General features: G+C 40.4%; 1 protein-coding gene across 1 annotated transcript in view; it reads left to right on the top strand.

The window, feature by feature from the left end:
- The window catches only part of atad5a (ATPase family AAA domain containing 5a), a 49,623-nt gene that overhangs the window by 6,494 nt on the left and 21,578 nt on the right, over nucleotides 1-21,551 (top strand). Inside the window, exons 5-15 of the mRNA XM_078529059.1 lie at nucleotides 772-927; nucleotides 3,383-3,527; nucleotides 6,118-6,205; nucleotides 7,481-7,662; nucleotides 9,515-9,672; nucleotides 11,349-11,499; nucleotides 13,323-13,751; nucleotides 14,791-14,887; nucleotides 17,357-17,442; nucleotides 18,375-18,514; nucleotides 21,121-21,286. Of these exons, the coding sequence (XP_078385185.1) occupies nucleotides 772-927; nucleotides 3,383-3,527; nucleotides 6,118-6,205; nucleotides 7,481-7,662; nucleotides 9,515-9,672; nucleotides 11,349-11,499; nucleotides 13,323-13,751; nucleotides 14,791-14,887; nucleotides 17,357-17,442; nucleotides 18,375-18,514; nucleotides 21,121-21,286 (1,798 nt within the window). The remainder of the gene's footprint in view (nucleotides 1-771; nucleotides 928-3,382; nucleotides 3,528-6,117; nucleotides 6,206-7,480; nucleotides 7,663-9,514; nucleotides 9,673-11,348; nucleotides 11,500-13,322; nucleotides 13,752-14,790; nucleotides 14,888-17,356; nucleotides 17,443-18,374; nucleotides 18,515-21,120; nucleotides 21,287-21,551) is intronic.

Genomic DNA, 21,551 nt, shown 5'->3' with positions numbered 1-21,551 from the left:
GGTGTATGATTAGGATGTGGAATGTTCTGCTTGACTGGTGGGGCCAGATTCAATGTCATCCTTCAAAAGAGAATTGTATAATTATCTAAAGTTAGAGGGTACTGCACTGTCAGAGGTGCCTACTTTTGATGAGACATAACGAAACTCACATCTCTCTTGGGTGGACGTAAACGATTCTGTTTTAATATTAGGGATTGCCCTTTTAGGACAGGGATGAGAATTTTTTTCTCCCAGAGGGTTGTGCGACTTTGGAATTCTCTGCCTCAGAAGGTGGTGGAGGCGGGGTCATTGAATATTTTTAAGGCAGAGGTAAATAGATTCTTGTTAGGCAAGGGAATTAAAGGTTATCAGGGTTAGATGGGAATGTGGAAATCGAAACAAACCAGTCATGATCTTATTAAATGGCGGAACAGGCTCGAGGGGCCGAATGGTCTACTCCTGCTCCTATTTCGTATGTTTTTATGTTCTTATCCCCTAATTCTTGATGAAGAATAGTGTGTTCTTCCAGTGTCCTGGCCAATATTTATCCCTCAACCAATATCACTTTTTAAAAAAACAGATTATCCGGTCATTATCGCATGTGGGAGCTTTGTGCAAATTAGCTGCCAAGTTTCCTGCACTCCAACTGTGTCTACACTTCAAAAGTAATTAATTAGCTGTAAGGTGCTTTGGAATGGCCTAAAATTGTGGAAGGTGTGATACAAATGCAGGATCTTTCTTTTTTTCATTATATGGTGATATTTTTCTAATTGTTAATGTTTTGTTATTTAGCGGATGTGCAGATCCAAGAATATGGTCAAAGCAAAGAGACTAGTTGAAAAAGCCAAAGAACAGAGCAAGTGCAGAAATCCTGTGGAACCCATTACGCCTCTTAGGCGGTCAAATCGACAGCAGTCCAAATCTGATGAGAAATCTCATGGGACTGAGGTACTAGCATTTCAAGTATTTTATGAAAAACTAAAACAACATTTGAAAAGCAGGGAGTGGTGGTTTGGTACTTTTAAGGGGAAGTTGGATAAACACATGAGGAAAAAAGAAATGAAGCTTTGTTGATGGGATGAGATAAAGAGGAGTGAGAGGAAGCTTCTATGTAGCACAAACACTGGCACAGATGAGTTGGGCTGAAATTCCTGTTTCTGTGCTAGAAATCTACGTAATGTGGTTTTATTGTCATTATTCTAATTCCCAAGACTGATGCATTCAGGGCTTTTAACTGGTTTAATTTTGTTAACTATGAATGTCTTAAATCACCCGAATTTGTCTTTAGTTTTTTTAAGATACTTAACAACAATAATCAGCATAGGCACCCTGAGAGCTGGCTGATTGCAAAGTCAGATTCTAGCATTTTAATAAAATATCTATTCCTGTATGTGATATTTGTTCTTTACCCAAGAGAATGTTTTTGCTGATCTGCTCCCAGCCATCACTCGTGCTGGTCAAAATGAGATGCGCAGGAGTGGCTCATGGTGGCTTTCTGCCTTGTCTTGTTGATTGGCTGCCTCCTGTCCCCATAGCACAGTCTAGATCAGGCAGTTGAAGTTGAATGCAATTTCTGCCGATTTACAATGCAGTTTATTGAAGATCCCACAAGGTATCCTTCCCTTTGTATTAATTTTTATTCTTTCTGCATTTACCATATAAAATTTTATAAGTTGACCCACTTTTGAGATGACATCCCCTGCCCCAACATAGGATCTTGTAGTACAGAAGGCAGCCCATTGCACCTGTGCCAGCTCTCCAAAAGAGATATCCAATTAGCCCCATTTTCCTGTTCTTTCCCCATAGGCCTGGAAAAAAAAGTATATATCTAGTTCCCTTTTGAAAGCTTCTACAGATACTGGACCCCTTATCCGGTGTCCCAAAATCCGGAAAGACCCGAAAACTGGTCCCTGCCCTGGAAACCAAAATCCCCATCTGGCATTCCTGTCTGTCATGTCTGGTTCGTGCCGCACTGATTTCCTGTTCTTTGGGTCCGGGATTAACGGTGGAAGCCGGCCTGGCCTGCCCCTGTCCCTTCCTTTGCTTGGCGGAGAAATCAGCCTAGCTTCAGTTATCTTATTTTCCCCCACTCCCCAACCCTCGCCCTTCACCACCCCAGGACCCAAAATCTGGAAAATCCCCATATCTGTTATACATTGGTCCCTAGCTTCCCAGATACAGGGTCTGGTACCTGTATTGAATTTGCTTCCACTGCCTTTTCAAGCACTGCATTCTAGATCATAACCAATGAACAGAAGAAAAATGAGAATTCTCATAAGGTGTAGCACTGCACTACAAAGCATCTGTCCACCAAAATGTTCAGCTTTATACTGTTAGCAGTTGTGTGTGTGTGTGTTTATATGATATACACAAACTCTGTTCTTTCTGTTTCCACCAGTGAAGCCCTATCTTGCGTTATTTTAACCCTCCAAACTTGTTAGTAAAAAAAAATTGCAACACTCTCCTGTCAGTTTTGACTCCTCCTTCACATTTAGAGTGTCTGTCTTCTCTGTCAGAAACTCTTCAGCATTTCACCTACAATGAATTGTCTTGTCATGTAGGTGAATGCAACAACCAAATTACAAAGAGTAAGATCCCAGAAATGCCAATGGGGTGAATAACCAGTTGACATCTTTTTCGTGTTAGTTTTGAGAGGAATGTTGTTCAGGCACACAACTGTCTGCTGCCAGTAAAATACTGCCATGAAATCTTTAATCTCCATCTGAACCACCAGAAAAGGCAGCCATGTCTTTGATGGAATTCCTCTTCCTGTATTTACCCTGCTGAAACGTCTCCAATTTTAAATAGGCAATAGGAACTAGACTGAAGTTGGGAGGGAAACGAGCCAGCGGGGAGAGCAAAGGAAGTGACTTGTGTAGCTTTTTGCATTATTGTTGAAGAGTATTTATACTTGTTTTGTGGGAAAACATGACAGCAGCTTGTGCACAGCAAGGTTCAACAAACAGTAAATTAGATAAATGGAGTATACTGACACTTAGTATGAAGGCTTCCAGTTGTGAGTCAGTTTTGAAACCATTTCCCCAGCTGAAGCCCATTCCTTCAAGACAGGAGGGAAAATATATAGATGGCTGTATGATGCTGTGTTCCAAGACACATTGTTGCTCTAAGGCAGGGTAGTCTTTTTTTCGGCATCCTTGTTCTGTACTGTTGTTTTGTTTTTTTTACTAAATGTTTATACTGTTTTACAAATTCATTGAGATTCCTGAATGCTGCTAATGTGCAAGATTTTATTTTTGCTAATGACAGGTGGAAACTCTTCAGCAGAATCCTGTTTGCATATCTGGTATCTGTAATAGTGATATTACTTCTGATGGTCCTGTCTGTTGAACATCACTGCAGCCTGATAACAGATTTTTAAATTTCTTACATTTGTTTTGTCTAGGACTTGACAGTTAAGTTGAATTCAAGTGCAGCAAGCAATTCTGACTGTACAATCCAACATGAAAAGAAATCCAAAACATTGAGGAATTTAAGTGACATGTTGGAAAAGAATTCAGGTAGCACATCAGCAGCCAAGAGCACTACAGGTTAGTACATGCTAAAACAAATAACAGTTCCATTAATATTTTCTTTTTTTTAGTCTAAATAATTCCCTTCCCTGTAGAACTTCCTGTTTGGTAATTTACTGAAGGGAGCAGCCTTACACATTTTTGTGAAGTCTTTTCTCTGCCCATGTTCTTCAGCCAGGGCTGAGAAATCAGGCTGTAGAATCTCTGCCAGTTGCTCACTAGTGGCACTGTGTAGCGAGGTGCAACAACTTGCTGGGACATTCCTTTTTACAACGACTTTCTCTCCCTCTTTTTGGTCTCTGCTCAATGCTTCCTAATGGCAATGTAGATGAAATCAGGAACTTGCTGTGTGGCAGAAACTGGCACAAACCTGTTTCTACAACTCAACATGCTGTACAGCTGCAGTACCCTGCTATTTAACAATTTCAGAAACTCATTTATTTAGTTAATATTAGGAGTAAATGAAGTGCTATCATTTAAATTCAAACAAAGCGCCGTATTCCTAAATACTGTCACCAGCAGCACTTTACGTGAACAGAAACTTACAGCCTCTCATTGATGCATGCCTTTTGGGTCAGTGGCCACAGTGTCAATTCTGAGGATGTGCAATGTCAGCACTGAGAGCCAAGATTTAAATGTCCATAATGAATTGGCAATTGTGCAAACAGTATTAATATGCCACTAATGTCTGCCAGGACTGGCAGTAAATTTACTCATTGGCTACATCTCGAAGAGTGTTTTTATATAGAACTACAATGGAAAATCGCCCCAAAGTGTAATCAAAGAATAGATGTTGCGCAAAGAAGGGCGGATTGTCTAGAGGAATAGAATTGAAAAGCAGAGAAGTTGTGTTAAACTAACTTGCAACCTTAATTAGACCACATTTGGTATACACAGTTCCGGTCTCTATGTTGCAAAAAGGGATATGGAAGCACTGGAGAAATTGTTTAAAAAAATATATACATATGAATGAAGCCAGAACTGAGCTATTATACCCATCAGGAGAGATTGAGGAAGCTGTGGCTATTTTCCCTAGAAAAGAGAAGGCTAATAGTGGTCTTTCAAATTGTGAAGAGGTTCGTTAGGTAGATGTAGAGAAAATGTTTTCACTTTTGGGAGTCCCAAACTAGAGGTCATAAATGTAAGGTGGCCATTAATAAATCCAATGAAGTATTTGGGAGAAACTGCTTTCCGCAGACAGTGGTTAGAATGTGGATTGTGTGACTGCAGGAGGTAGTTGAGACAAGTGGCACAGAAGCATTTGTTAACTAAAAGTATTAAAGGATATGGGGCGAAAGTGCCTCTGTGGAGTTGGGTCTCAGATAAACCATGATCTTATTGAATGGCAGTGGAACATAGTCGAGGGGCTAAATGGCCTACTCATGTTCCTATATGTACACTGGAAGACCAGGAGTGAGTGTAGCTCAGTAAGGCAATTGGTGAACATAGTTGATGATAGAGCATGGCAGTAGAGTTTTGAATGAGCTGAAGTGGATGGGAAACTAGCCAGAAGAGCATTGGAATAGTCAAGTTTGGAAGTGACAAAGGCATGTGAGAATCTAATATTGCTTACATAAAGAAATTGGCACATTATACAAAGTAAACAGACTTATACTGAAGAGACTTCACTATGTGGAATTTGTTGGTAAGAAATTATGTGTAGTCACACTCTTGGGGTTTAGAATAATCATACAAAGTGTGGTCTTTGCTCAGGCCCTTTAGATATTATCCAAAGCTTTCAAATATGTTATATTCTTGTAGCAAACTCCTAGACATTGTTTATTTCCTGGTAACATAGACTGGGCACTGCGTGGCCTTTTTGAAGTAAATCCCAATTTTTTTTTTGGCCTGAAAACTAGGAATGATCTTTACAGCCCTTTGTGAACATAATTCTACAGTACTTGTTTAACATAAAGCTTTAAAACAGCCATTTTGGTTTTTAAAAAAAAACAATGCCACAAGATTGAATTATAGTGTTTGAATAACTGTTTAGAAGTCTACAAAAAGTTTTATCCTCCTGCTCTAGTATTCCATCCACTCTGCCTTGCACTTGCCTTATTTTAATTAAGGAGAGACAGTGGCGTAGTGGCAAGGTCGCTGGAGTAGTAATCCAGATACCTAATGCTCTGAGGACATGGGTTCAAATTCCACTGTGGCAGCTGGTGGAATTTGAATTCAGTTAATAAATCTGGAATATAAAGCTAGTCTTAGTAACTGTGACCATGAAACTATCATCGATTGTCGTAAAAGCCCATCTGGTTCACTAGGGAAGGAAATCCACCAACCTTACCTGGCCTACATATGACCCCAGAACAACAGCAGTATGGTTGACTCTTAACTGCCCTCTGAAATGGCCTAGCAAACCACTCAGTTCAAGGGCGATTAGGGATGAGCAACAAATGCCAGTCTTGCCAACGACACCCACATCCCATGAAAGAATAAAGAGAAGAAAAAATGTTGCCTGTTCCTAGTTGCCTTTGAGAAGTGAATGCTGTTAATTGTTTGCCCCCCTCCCACCTGTGCTGTACGTGCAAGCCATTCCAAATGCACACGATTACTTTCACTATTTGAAGAACTGGTTTTAATTTTAAGTTTTGTCTTGATCCAGCTGACCTCAAGGTTGCTTCCATATTTTGCGGTAAAAAAGCAATCAAAGCTATACCATCAGGACCCATCACCATTATTGACGATAACAGGTGAGTACCTTATTAGCTGTGTCTGTGTCTTTTTAATTGAGTCATAGAGCACAGAAAGAGTCCACTGTGCCTGTGCCAACCCTGGAAATGCTACCTAATTAGTCACATTTGCCTGCTCTTCCCCTTAATGATGTAAAGTTTTCCTTTTCAAATATTTATCCAATTCCAGTTTACAAGTTACTCCTGCTAGTAAGATCAGTTTATCTCTATCGAAACCCCCACTTAATTTTGAACACGTCGCTGAAGCTGCCTCTTAACCTTTTCTGTTCTAAGGAGAACCATTCCAGCTTCTTTATTCAAATAACTGAAGTCTCTCATCTCTGGTGCCATTCTGGTGAATCTCCCTGCCTTTTTTTTTAAAAAAGGAATATTCTGTTTGACGCATTATCTCATTTGTTTAATATATGGGGCTTGGTTTTTTTTTTATCTTCAGAGCATTTTAATATTGAATTCTGCCTTGAAGTTACATTAAATTTGCAATTTCGGTTGAGTAGAGAAAAACTTTGTCACCTTGGGCCTTTTAATTCTTTCTTCATTCAAGGGGTGTAGACATCGCTGGCAAGGCCAGCATTTGTTGCCCATCTCCAATTGCCCTTGAACCGAGTTGCCCCATTTCAGAGAACAGTTAAGAGTCAACCACATTGCTGTGGGGCTGGAGTCACATGTAGGCCAGACCAGGTAAGATTTCCTTCCCTAAAGGACATTAGTGAACCAGATGGGTTTTTAACAACGATTTATAGTTTCACGGTACCATTACTAGCTTTATAATTCAAGATTTAAATTCCACTAGCTGCTATGGTGGGATTCGAACCCATGTCCCTAGAGCATTAGCCTGGGTCTCTGAATTACTAGTCTAGTGACATTGCCACTACACCACCTTCTCCCTACAGAAGTTGTCATGGGATAAATTGAAAATTTAAAAACTGAGATTTTTGTTAGGAAAGGGTATTAAGAATTACAGAACCAATGCAGGTAGATTAAGGTACCCCATCATCTAATAGAATGGTGAATCCACCTCAGTGGGATGAATATTGTTCTTGTATAAATACTAACAGCTATTATAGCAGCTTCTGATTTGAGAGATTGTTTACCAGACTGTTGAAGGCACCAGATTTCACTGTGCCTGCTCAGTGGCTACCCTGTCCCTGTATATAACCAAAACTTGTATGTTGTAACAGTGAGACAGAAAAAAAGCTTTGATGGCTGGAAGGAGCACTGTTTATATCGGAAATGTGGTCAAGAAATATAATATGACTGTTTGTTTGTTTTACAAAGTTGTAATGGTTCAGAAAACTCTCAGGATGATGAACAATTTAAAGCTAAGCGTCAGTTTCTCATGAGTGGATTACCAGATACGTTGAAAAAACACATAGCAAAGACGGCAGCAGTGATGGAGATCTACTCTGCTGCAAGTGCTGCTTTCCAAACTGTTGTTCATGTCCAGCAAAAAAGTCAAGGTGAGAATTTTAAGTTTGGGAACATTAATGCTGTTTATGATGTGTTCACTTAACAGAGTTGGGAGATGTTGCTTCTTAATTTGTATATTATACTTGGATTTTGACTTTGGTTTTTAAGATACAAATTCTTTCTTTGCATCTGAAAAATTCCAAACATGTGAGAAGGGACAGGAAAGGAGCAGCTTGCCAATCAAAGTCGATTGCAGCACCATACGCTACATCCTACACATAGCATCAACCAACCTCCTCCCCGACACTCTGACCCCACCCCTCCCTCAAAGTCAGGAAATCCTCTGAGAGAAAGCCATTTGAGATTCTCACTCTTACATTTAAGTTATTTTGTGTCTCGTACCCTGCTATCTCTTTAACCTCCTACAGTTCCCTGGAACTTTGTTCTTTCAAGTTTGACCTCTGATATTTGCCTGCCTCCCTTCACCATATCATTGGTTGGCTGTGCCTTCAGTTACCTAGAACAATGGTCCAGAATAAAAACAGAAAATGGGTCTGATGTGGGATATCAACCTGAAATGTTAACTCTTTCTCTCCACAGATGCTGCCTGACCTGTTGTGTGTTCCCAGCATTTTCTGTTTTATTACAGATTTCCAGCATATCCAACATTTTGCCTCTGCCCCACAGACTGGAGTTTCCCCTCCTTTAAATCCCACGTTTTTGACTTCGTTCTTAGGCACTGACTAAATATCATTTTTGTCTCATTACACCACTGTGAAGCCTCTTGGGATGCTTCTTTCTATATTTTGAGTGCTTTATAAATAAAAGTTGCAACGTAGCATAAATCAGATATAACAATTGCATTCCCTTGTGATCTGGATCCACTAGTTATGTCTTTCACGTGTAACTCTTCAATCTCTCTTGAAGGTAGGTTGAGCTAACAATAGTAGAAATGAGGTTTGGCTGGAATCCCCTAAGCTGCTTTATTTCACAATATGGTGAAACATACCAAAAATGAATTATGATCTATCCCTCAGGTTAATGGACATAACTTGCATTTGCTTAAGAAAGCAGAATAAAGATGCTGCAGCATTATTATAGATTTTTTTTGCTAGCCTAGGGTAACAAAGCATATGGAGCCAAGGCAGGTGATGTGTTCAAACCAACCATGAACGGCAGTGGAATAGGCTTGAGGGGCAAATGTGAAATAAAAACACACAATGTTAGAAAAACTCAGCAGGTCTGGCAGCATCTGTGGAGAGAGAAACAAGAGTTAACGTTTCAAGTCTGTATGACTCTTCAGAACTCTGAATGACTTTGTGATGAAGAAGACTCTTAACGGGCTTCCTTTGCTTGAACTCATTTAGCTAAATGCTTCACCTCGTTTCTGATTCACACCCCAGCATGGGGCTGTTCTGAGAATTCAACCCAATTAAAGCAAGCTTCAACTTAGTAACACATTTTAAAAATAAATCCTCACAATGGGAAAAATGGTCAAAATAGAAATGTGGTAACATCCTTCAGCTTGCCATGACCATCACCACAGGAAATGTCCTAGTAGTTTTCAGGATCAGATCTCCTTCCACATCATTTCTACGCATACCAAAAACTGTCCTGTTGGGCAAATGGACAAAGATAAACTTGTGTTGATGTTTCCATGTTGTGCACTGGCATGGATCAATATGTTTAGCTGGTTGATGTGGCGATAGGACTGTACAAATGGAAAGTTTTACTTGTGCTATAACATGGCCGTAGTATAATCTATTTCGAGTACTTCTGGTCATTTTGCTACTACACTTGCTCTCTAATGTGGTCCTTTAGCACATCACATCACATCGCCATTTCATAAATTAATTCTAGCTAGTTGCTGTAAATGAACATGGTTTTGTTTTTGTTGTCTAGTTTCATTGTTATGGAACCTAGCTTGGCCCAACTCTGCTATTCTAAACCGCCTCCAGGATGTGAGTGAAGGAATAGAAAGAATTCTGAAAGTTTCCCTTGCCCTTGGAGATTTCTCTGAAGTGAAATACACAACCACCACTGTTGCATCTTGGACTGGGGTTAGTGATTCTCGTGGTACCTTTCTAATTTTAATTTGTTCTATTGATGTTTAATTATTACAGAGCTCAATTGTGATCGTGCTTAGAATGTGTGTTTAGAATGGAGAAAGATTGGAGAATGAGCCAGCAGAGTACACTGGTTCAGAACAACAGTAGCAGAGACCGGGTGCAGGATACCTGTCTTTGTGTCGGCTTTGGTTCAGTGATAACACTCATCTCTTGAGTCAGAAGGTCGAAATTCCACCTGCACTCTTGGGTGGGTGTAAAAGACCCCACAGAACTATTTGAAGAAGAGCAGGGGAGTTCTCCTAATGTTCTGGGAAATATTTATTCTTCAACAAACATCACCAAAAACAAATTATCTGATCATTTATCTCTTGGTCTTTTTGGGAGCTTACTTTGTACGAATTGGTTGCTGTGTTTCCTACTTTGGCTGTATGAGGCTCTGTGAATTGAAAGTGCTCTGTGAATACAGGTTCTTTCCTCCCCTTAAAGAAAAAAGATGAAAGTTAAAGAAATTTCAACAACCTCAGCAGCTTCTGTGTTGCCAAATTGACTGCAGTGTTTTCTGCCATTACAATAGTGAGAATGTTGTGAGCATTTGGGATATTCTGAGATTGTGAAAGGTGCTGTATAAATCCTAGTTCTTTCTTTCAATTTGGAAACACAATCCTGTTTGGGATTTCAGGGCGATAGCGAATCTGGAGAAAAACCCTAAATTTGATGCTGATGGCTTGTACTGAGCAATGTGTAATTAATAATAAAAACAAAGTGTTGGAAATACTCAGCAGGTCTGGCAGCATCTGTGAAGGGAGAAACAGAGTCAATGTTTCACATTGAATATAACTCTTCTTCAGAATTGCTATCTGCAGTTCCAGTGTCCGCAGTATTTTGCTTTTATTTAAATGTGTAATTGATATTTGCATTCATATGTTTCAGACGCAAGTGTAAGTATGAATTGCTGTTTCAGCTAACAAAACTACTTCCTTATGACTCAGTTCTAACACAATGATAGTTTAATGTTGCAAATAGGATTACATTGTAAAATTTCCAGTTATGTGTTTAGAAATGCCCCCCAGTGTTGTCACTGGACTTATTTGCACCAGTTTACCATGAGAAGGCTAATACTTAAAGCACCACACTAAGCCTCATTTCTGATTTTTCAATTCAGCTCCTTGTTGGATCTACCATCAGAATTTCACCTTCATGATATATAGCTCAGGATACCCTCTCTGGAGGGGTCAAATGGCCTACTCCTGCTCCTTGTTCGTATAACCCAATTCTGGAGGAATAAAATGTGCTCTGCTATGACTGCTGTGTTTTTCCACAGTTCTTGGAGACACAGAATTAAAGTTTCACACCTGTTGTCACAAGGGGCAACTAGGGACGGGCAATAAATGCTGGCCCAGCCAGCGAAGCCCACATCCCGTGAATGAATTTTTAAAAACTTTGTTGAACCATATTAAGGCTAGAACCTTAGTGTTGCTGCATGGAAATTTCACACATCTTCTACGAAGCTTCAATAAAGTCCAAATGATAGCACTGACTTTGCTTTTGGAGCTGTTTATTAGGAAGAGAATGTACATAAAATTTGTGGGAAATTGGCCCCTTTGAAAATTTGTCTTTCATTGTATGAGAAATCAGACGGCTTTAAAGTTTGTAATTTTTTGCTGCAGTTATCTAACTGGAGGACAGAATTCTCTCAGGACATCCAGAAGTCCTTACTTGAAGAGATAAAGTCATCAAATCCAGAGTTTCCTGTACGGAAACTTTTCAAACCATTACTTCAGAAACGAAAAGAACACCTTGCAGAGGCTCTCAAAGCAGGTCAGTGATACGAAATCTTTTGATGGTGTTTGTCCACAGTTATGGTTAAATTATGTTATGTTTATTAAATTATTTGAATTACAGTTATGTTTAAACTTGGACAATATCCAAGCTTGGGCTCACAAGTGGCCACACAAATGCCAGGCAATGACCATCTCCAACAAGATAGAATCTAATCATCACCACTTGACGTTCAATGGCATTACCATCGCTGAATCCCCCACTATCAACATCCTGTGGGTTACCATTGACCAGAAACTGAACTGGACTAGCCATATAAATACTTTGGCTCCAAGAGCAGGTCAGAGGCTAGGAATCCTGTGGCGAGTAACTTGCCTCTTGACTCCCAAAGCCTGTCTCCCATCTACAGGACCCAAATTAGGAGTGTGATGGAATTCTCTCCACTTGCTTGGATGAGTGCAGCTCCAACAACACTCGAAGCTTGATGCCATCAAGGACAAAGCAGCCCACTTGATTGGCACCCCATCCATAAACATTCACTCCCTCCACCAATGACACAGTGGCAGCAATGTGTACCATCTACAAGATGCACAACAGGAACTCGCCTTCCAAACCCATGTCTGCTACCATCTAGAAGGACAAGGGCAGTGGATACATGAGAACACCACCACCTGGAAGTTCCTCTCCAAGCAACATACCATCCTGACTTGGAAATATATCGCCGTTCCTCACTGTCGCTGGGTCAAAATCCTGGAACTCTCTCCCTAACAGCACTGTGGGTCCACCTACACCATATGGACTGCAGCAGCTCAAGACAGCAGCTCACCACCACCTTTTCAAGGGCATTTAGGGATGGGCAATAAATACTGGTCTAAACAGCGATGCCCACATCCCATAAATGAATAAAAAAATAAAACCAGGAGATTGGCAAAGGGTCACATGTTTTGGGATTTTAATGTTCTATATTCTTAAGTTCAGAGTCACCAATGACTCTGCTAAATGAACCCTGTGAACTCTACGCTGTGGAATTTGCCTTTACCTAGCCAATATTTAGGCAAGCAACAAGAAGATTTGGATTGAACAGTTTTTTTTATTCTTTGATGGGATTTTGGGCGTCATTGGCAAGGCCAGCATTTGTTGCCATCCCTAATTGCCCTTGAACTGAATGGCTTACTGGACCATCTCAGAGGGCAGTTAAGTGTCAGCCACAGTGCTGTGGATCTGGAGTCACATTTAGGCTAGATCAAGTAAGGATGGCAGATTTCCTCCCCTAAAGGACATCAGTGAACCAGAGGGTTTTTGACGACAATCTATTGTTTCATGGTCACTATCACTGAGATTCACTTTATAATTCCAGATTTTATTCATTGAATTTAAATTCCACCAGCTGTTATGGTGGGATTTGAACCCAAGTCCCTAGACTATTAGCCTGGGCCTCTGGTTACTAGTTCAGCGACATTACAGCTACACTGTCTACCCTATACCCTTATTACTAAGTTCTGCTTTACTGGTTAGCCTGCTCGTTGTAACAGAGTAACAAAGATGTTTATCCTAGGCCAGCTTAAACACCATAAATGAGTTCAGGAAAAGACGACAGTGCACAACATTTCCACCAGTTCACTCATCAATGACCTTTGTCAGTGACCTTTTCCAAATGATTGCACAAGGTAGTAGGTTTGATTTCAAAACATCAGGTGAATTACAGAAGATTTTGCTGTCCCTGTGTACCGTCACAGCACCATACCTCAGTCAATCTGCTTTGTGTATTTGTGAGGAGTTCTGGGCCCTCAGTTTTATGTAGGATGCATGACATATTTATGCTGGTTTACAAACTTTGTGTGTGTTTTTCCTTTGATTTACAGGATCCTCTAATGATTCGGACAGTTCTGTAATAGTGCTTGATAGTGAGCCCCAACAAGTATTATCTCTGTGCAGCAGTCCACAACAAACTTTGGGTAAAAGGAAGAGAAAGAAGGAAAGACAGGACCAGAAACAAAAAAGGAGGAAAATACTTGACAGTGATGAGGACTCTGTTATTATCATTGATGTGGAAGAATACACTCCAGAGATGTCTGCACAATCTGAGAAATCTACCAAGAGAAGTAGCAAAGGTGCCCAAAATCAGAATTGCGTGGCTCCTTCCAAAAATCGCCTTAGTCGATCTATTAAGATAAAGCAGCAGGAGTTGGAATGTAAAACCAGAGCAGCAGAAACACAGAATGTGCCTGCTCCGTCACGGGTTTCTAAATTAACTGACCAACCAAAGAGGGAGGAAGCTGCTGCTTCTGACGGTAATTTAATTTTCATTACTGAGTAGCCCTTTGAATTTTAGTCAGATCTATGTTTGCCACGTACATGGGAACAGGAGTGAGGCTTTTCAGTCCCTTGAGCTCCCTATCCTTTGTATTTTTGTTCCCTAACAGTTATCAATAAAACCCGTTGTCAACTAGGCTCAGAAAGACTAAAATCTTTAAAGCTGAATTCTGAAAATGTATATTAAATATACATTTAATGTTTGCTTGATAATTCACAGTACTAATTCAAGGTAAAGCTGTAATATTGTCCCAGTCAGTAATTTTCTTGAGCAAAGAACCTTTGCACATGTGCTTCAGCACCATGTGTGCATTTACCCAATGAACCAGCCTTGGGTATTGTATTATTTTATGAGAAAGATGGGAGGAGGCAGCCTTATCCTTCTATGTTAAAGTCCCTGACTAAAGAGGCAGAGAACTTATACCCAGGTTTTTATAATTCCTGTTCTTCAATTGGTTGCCACAAGATATAAGAAAGTGATGAGGTTGACATGGCTTCCTAGTTTTCTTTCTATTCAGCAGCTTTTCCAACTGGAGTCCAGGTGCAATCATGAGCTCATTGTGTATGAGAGAACCGCACTTAGGACATATTACATAACAGCAACAACTTGTATTTGTATTGTGCCTTTAACAAAGTAAAATGCCCCAATCCATTTCACAGGAATGTAATCTGGCTTGGTGTCAATTTTTGCCTAAGATGGAGACATAAGGACAGGTGACCAAACACTTCGCCAAAGAGGTAGTTTTAAGGACCAGTTAAAGGAAGGAGAGAGAGGCGGAGAGGCTTACGGAGAGAATTTCCAAGCGTAGGGCCTAGACAACTGTAGGCTCAGTTGCCAGCTGTGGAGATGCTGACCAACCTTTGTCCCTTCTGTTATGGTGCTGTTAATATCTCCATGCAATTCTAATGCCAGAAAGGGGGAAGGGGGCAGTCTTATCCCTCTATATCCTTCATTAAGTAGCTTTGGTGTTTTTTTTTCTCCTTTATTTGAAATTCTAATTGAATTTTCATTTTCAGACCCAATCAGGGAAGATCTTCTATGGACAGAGAAATACCAGCCACAGCACTCCAATGAACTTGTCGGAAATCTCAGTGCTATCAGGAAATTACGCAGGTAATTTCCTTGCAAGTAACAGGTGTTTACTGGGCAGTCTGAAATTGACTTCACTCATTTACCCTAAAATAGAAGATCCAAGGCCTTCCTCAGAAAACACTAATTACAATAGTCCATCAGATTGGTGTGATTCAGAAAGCTATTTGTGGAATAATTGGGTGTGGGGATAGAATTATTTCAGTACCCAGTAACAGTGGTTCAGATTTTGACAGCATGGGAGTGTTAGATTCAGTATAGAGGACTGAAAATTAGTGCTGATCTCATCAAGTAGTATGTCCTTTGCCATGCAGCAACACTGACCCAACCAGATTGGACTTCAAAAACCTTTTCTGGAAAGTCAATAGAATTAAACAATAATTGACAGTTGCATTATACCTTCCCATTTCTCATATTTATATATGAAGACGTAATTGTTCACTTGACGCTGAAAATTCTTCTATCTTCTCCCCCTTCCCACATATACTGATCTGCACATTGCCTTCATCCAAAAACCCTGAAGCGGCTTAGTAAATTGTCAAAACAAAACTTCAAGGTCAACACCCATACTCAACTTTCACCCACTACTGAATAACTGTAGTTATACATTGATTATGCCTCCTGGAAGTTGTCATAAAGTTTCACAAATGTGTGCTACTTTTGAATCTTGGAGAGTGTCAAACTACGGAGTGTTGAATTAGTCGTTTGGTAGTACAGAACTTGAGTGTTGCTGAAAAAAGAGACATGCTATCAAAGCTTTTTATCTTGCACTCATTACGACAGAGATGCAAAATAAACCAACAGTAAAGGGAACAACAATTTATACCCCTTGAGAAGAGAGTGTAGATTGGTTGGTAAGTGGACTCTGGTAGAGGGGTTTGGGGTAATATTTTAGCATGAATAGAGGATTGTTTAACGTATAAAAACAGAGTGGGCATAAACAGGGCTTTTTCGAGTTGTCAGGCAGTGAATAGTGGGCCACAGGGTTCAGTGCTGGAGCCTCAACTATTTACAATCTACATTAATGACTTGGATGAAGAAACAGAGTAATGTATCAAAGTTTGCTGATGATACAAGCTAGGTGGGAAGGTAAGCTGTGGGGAGGACACAGAGGCTGCAGAGATATAGACAGGTTAAGTGTGCGGGGGAAAAAGATGGCAGACAGAATATAATGTAGGGATGTGTGAAGCTATTCACTTTGGTTGTAAGAGTAGAAAAGCAGAATATTTTTTAAAAGGTGTGAAACTTATAAGTTCAAAGAGACTTGGGAGTGCTTGTACAAGGAATGCAGAAAGTCGGCATGCAGGTGCAGCAAGCAATTAGGAAGGCAAATGCCATGCTGGCCTTGATTGCAAGGGGATTGGAGTACAAGAATTAAGAAATCTTGCTACAGTTGAACAGGATTTTAGGGAGACTGCATCTGGAGTACTCTGTGCAGTTCTGGTCTCCACATTTAAGCAATGATACACTTACATTGGACACGGTACAGAAAAGGTTCACTAAATTGTTACCTGGAATGAGGGGGTTCTGCTTTGATGAGAGGCTGAGTAAATTGGGCTTATATTCTCCTACAGTTTAGAAGAATGAGGGGTGATCGCAATGAACCCTACAAAATTCTGAAGGGGCTTGGTAGGGTAGATGCTGAGAGATTGTTTCCGGTGGTCGGTGAGTCTAAAACACGGCACAGTCTCAGAATAAGGAGCCGATCATTTAGGACTGGGATGAGGAGAAATTACATCACTTCACTTGTGAATCTTTGGAATTCTCTATCCCAGAAGTTTGTGGATGCTCCATTGTTGAAAACATTTAAGGCTGGGATAGACAGATTTTTGGTCACTCGGGGAATTGAGGGATATGGGGAGTGGGTGGGGAAATAGTGTTGAAGCCTAAGATCAGCCATGATTGTACTGAATGGCAGGGCAGGCTCATTGGGCCCTATGGTCTACTTCTGTACCTATTTCTTGTGCTTGTGTTCAGTTAACAATAACTTGCATTTATATAGCCCCTTAAATGTAGCAAAATGTTCCAAGAAGCTTCACAAGAATGTTATGAGACAAAATTTGACACTAACCCACATAATGAGATAGTAGGACAGGTTACCAAAGCTTTCAGGATTCTCTTAAAGGAGGAGGAGAGAGGTGGAAAGATTTAAGAATGGAATTCCAGAGCTTTGGACTAGGCATCTGAAGACAGGGCCACCACTGGTAGAGCAAAAAAAATCGGTGATGCTCAAGGGGCCAGAATTGGACGATTAACTTACAACACAAACCAGAGATTAAACCATGAGCCTCTCCAGTCTTCGATACTCATAATCATACCAGGAATGACATTTACAAACCAAACTATCAGATTGTTAATAATTTTAAAAAGAGCCCTGTGAATTAGATGGGAAAACGAAGTGTGGTATTCATGGGGAGTGGGAGAGGTCTGAATCAAATATGCAAGTCGTCCTATGCACTTAATGCATATTTTTGTGTTTTGGAAATAAAACAGTTGGTTAATGGAATGGAAGAAGAGGGCTGATCAGGAAGAAAAGAAAAAACAGAAAGAAAGAAAGACTGAAAAGGATAAGAAACTGGGTATGCAGCATTCTTAAACTTTGCTGTTCTGTGTGATGTTGTAGCTTGATTTCAATGTGGTGTCTCAAAATGTTCGGGTGTAATTTCCACTCTGTGTGTCACAAGAGCTGGAGATGTGTGCTTCACTCAACAGAAACTGGTGTTTTCCCTGTCAGCTTTCAAATAAAAATATGATGGAATGCACTTGTGTGTTTTTAAAGCTGTGATTCAGTGTAACAAAATAGTGTTCTGACCAATATTTATCCCTCAACCAACATCCCTACATCAGATTAGCTGCTCATTATTACAGTACTGTTTGTGGGAGCTTGTTGTGCGCAAATTGGCTGCTGTGTTTACCACATTGCAACAGTGACTACACTTAAAATACTTAATTGGCTTTAAAGCACTTTGGGGAATCCTGAGATCCTGAAAGTCACTTTATAAATGCAAGTTACTTTTGAGTGTTTTCACAATTTCAGCAATTCATGGAAATAGAAACCTTGAGTTCATTCTTCATGGAGACCTCCAGTGAGCTCTCTGAAAAGGTTCATATTATTAAATTGATCAATATTTTTTATGAAGTAAATTTAAGCTCCTATTGTAAGCTATTTTAGGACTAGACTTGGACTTTAGTATGAAAGAATCATTGTTAATCTTGGTGTTTTACTGAATCTCTTTTATGCTTCTTTACCCTGTCAAATTCAGTGGTAGTTTCTCAGCCCCTGCTGTTTCAAATGATAGCATTATAGATAAGATGAAATATGTTAACACACAGGGCTCTTTTAAATTAAAAAGATTTTGATTTTGTGCAAATCTAGCTTTAATTTAAGAGTTTAACGGTTGCAGCCAAAGTTGCTATTTTTCTGTTTTGGATGCTGGTCATGTTTTGATATATCCAGTGTCTGTGCTTTTATCTCTAAGCTGTTTTGTTCTTCTTAACTCTCTATTCTCAGATGTTTGGGACAATAGTGACTTTAACATGGAGAGTTCTGAGGATGAGGACTTTTTGTGCAATACCGTGCTAATTACTGGACCGCCTGGAGTTGGGAAAACGGCTGCAGTTTACGCTTGTGCTCAGGAGTTGGGTTTTAAGGTTTGTGCTTCTATTTTGGGTACAATACCCTTTTTTCCCCAAACAGCTGAAGTTTTGACACTGGGAATTTGTTCAAGGATTTTCTCAGTCGACTCCCTTCATTTTAGTAGCAGATCAGTGGAAATCCTGGATAGACACAAAATTGGTGTTTGTCAAAGTCACAATAGACAATCAGGAGGAAAAACTCTCCCCCTGCCCCCACTCTTCCTGCGAAGGAATTTCCAGTGCAAGTGGCTATAAGTACGTGCAGTTCATTTTGTAAGCTAATTTGTCATTGTCTTTTGAGATTCTGATGGAAGGAAATGCCTTTCATTGTTTAGGTCTAATGTGTGTAGATGTTGTTTCCTGCTAATTTAAGGTGTGTACAGTATCATTTGTTTTTCTCCACTTTTCTTTCCTGAAGGCACTGACCCATACTGGGTTTGGTCTAATCCTCCTCTCAGCTAACCTCTGCATAAATTCACTTCTGTGGGAAGGAGGGCTTTACTGAATAACCATCAGGATTTGGGACCCTGGCTGATTATCTGCTCCCTAGCCCAGAGGTATTTAGGCTGTTTGTAGCTTCCCCCACCTGACCATTGGTTAACTTAAGGTATCTAGTGTCCCAAATCTGTACTATTTAACAATCGGGGGGTATTAGTGTTTTTTAAATTCTGCATTACCTTGTAATTCTGCACAGTAGACCAAAAAAACTGATTGATCAATCATGGGTATGGCAGAAAAATAAGCTTCCAATGATAAAACTTAATTTAGTTCAACCATAAAAATTGAAATCTTATTTTTAGTAGGAAGTGTGCAGTTACACCTCCCTTAGCGTTCTTGCTGCCACCGTGTCTTGCTATTGAGTTACCTCTGGTTCCCTGTCCTTTGATGTTGGTTACATTGATGGTGCATGAGTCACCAATGTGCCTTGTGTTATTTAATGTATATTTAATGTTATGGCACAGTACATTGCATTCATGAAGTCAGTTATGTTGTAGGAACCTCGACTGGTTGGTATGAAAAGGAACACCAAGTTAATATAGCACCATTCACACTTGAGCAGTTCCTATGTGGTCAACTATTGTGACTGACAGCTATCTATCTTCAGAGCAAGATATGTTTATAACTTTGGCCTCTGTTATGGGCAGGAGGAGGGTTAAGTTAAACAGCTCTAATTTCTCCTCTCACCACACCCGTAAACAGAAAGGTGTTCTAATTTGTTTCCCTCCTATAAATAATGGCGTATTTCCCACCCCCTCGGTTTTGGTGCAGTCCAATTTTCTATTTATAACCCTACAGCAAACTCGAGATCGGATGAACTCAGTTAGTTTATCTGCACACATACAAAATGTGAAAAAAGTGTGTTTGAACGCCTCCCCACCCTCACATTTAGATAGTAAAGAGAGGGATGGAGAAAATAAAGATTTACAGTACAGAGACCACAGAGAAAAGAAATACTGTTTCATGTGGGGTTCCAGAGTCGAGAGTTAAAGTCCAATGAGGTCTGTGGGTTGAAAACCGATTCACTTTCCGGTGGTGTGGACTTCACAAGATCAGATGGGCATGTAGAGATGAATCAGTCCAGTAGGCAATGATACAGACTTCCAGCAGAAGTAGGGTAGATGGAGCCAGGTGTCCAACCTGGGCCAGAGCTCCTTCGGTGTGGCTTACTAGTAGGATATTATACAGCAGACTGCGCTTTTCACTTCAGCAAGGCAATATTACTTGTTCCACAAGCCGGAAGCCCATGTCACATGACTCCCACTTCACCACCATTTTTGGTGAAGGATGTGTTTTCATCTTCTGGATTCCAATGACTGTTAAATATCTCAGGGGGGTCATTTGAAGCTCCTCAGAGATAATGACGCGTGAGTTTTCCTAAAACTGCCAAGTGGCTTCTTTTGTTCAGGGGGTCACAGGCAGACACAGTTTCAGCCATTTTAAATGTCTTTGTTTTTTAAAATATTAGAAATGGGGGGCGGGCAGGAGCAAGTGCAAACCCGATCAGGTCCGCACCGCCATTTTATGTGGGCAAGCCAATTAAGGCCCGACCATCCTGACGCTCGCCCAGAAGCGCTGAGTGCTCCCTGTGTGGGCGGGGGGGGGTGTTCCCTGAGTCTGGGCCACATACTTTCGCGCAAGCGCAGAAATCTCCATGAGGCACCTCTTTTAAACATCTGAATAAAGTAATTAAAAACTTTTAAAACATGTCTCCCCATGTGACAGTGTCAGATGAGCTGGGACATGTCAGTGAACTTTTAAAATAATTTTTATTGAATTTTTAAACACTTCATGAAACCTCATCCCGCCCATGGATGAGGTTCCATGAAAAATGCGAAGGCCGCCTGCGCTCCATGCTTGCCCGCCAGCCTTAAGGTTGGATGGGCAGCTCATTTAATTATAACAATTAGTTTTTAATAGGCCTTTTACAGCTCGGCAGGTGTGCAGCCGACTCGACTGCGCGCCCGCCGAACTGAAAATCTAAATGACAAGCGGTGACGTCGGGATGCACGCCCCCGCTTGCCGACGAGAAAATTCTTTCCTTGATGTTTTGTTGTAGGATGTTGGAATAAGCTGCAAGACTGGGTGTTGAATGTCACTTACATGAGTGTTTATGTTTTTAGGTATTTGAAGTAAATGCTTCCTCACAGCGAAGTGGCAGACAGATCCTCTCTCAACTGAAAGAAGCCACTCAGTCTCACCAAGTTGATAAACAGGGAGCGAATGCCCTCAAGCCTGCCTTCTTCAACAGCAACAAGATTTTGCCTTCTCAAACAGCCAAATCTCCGAGTAAGTACAAAGTCTTAGTGCTCCTGCCATCAAATTCCCTATTTTGTACAATTTGTTTTAATTTTACATAGCAAGTTATGATGATCTGGAATGCAATGGGCTCCTTGGGTAGATTCATTCTAAATGGAAATTGGTTAAATACTTTAAGGGGAAAAATATTACAGAGCTCTGGGAAAAGAGCAAGGGAGTGGGGACTAATTAGATAAGTATTTTAAAGAGCCTGCAATGGGCTGAATGGCGTCCTTTTCTGCTGCATAATTCTGTA

The sequence above is a fragment of the Cetorhinus maximus genome, chromosome 24 (assembly GCF_964194155.1).
Source record: "Cetorhinus maximus chromosome 24, sCetMax3.hap1.1, whole genome shotgun sequence".
In the NCBI taxonomy this organism is placed as follows: Eukaryota; Metazoa; Chordata; class Chondrichthyes; order Lamniformes; family Cetorhinidae; genus Cetorhinus; species Cetorhinus maximus.
Note: the sequence above shows the minus strand (reverse complement) of the source record. Positions and strands in the feature narration are given on the sequence as shown.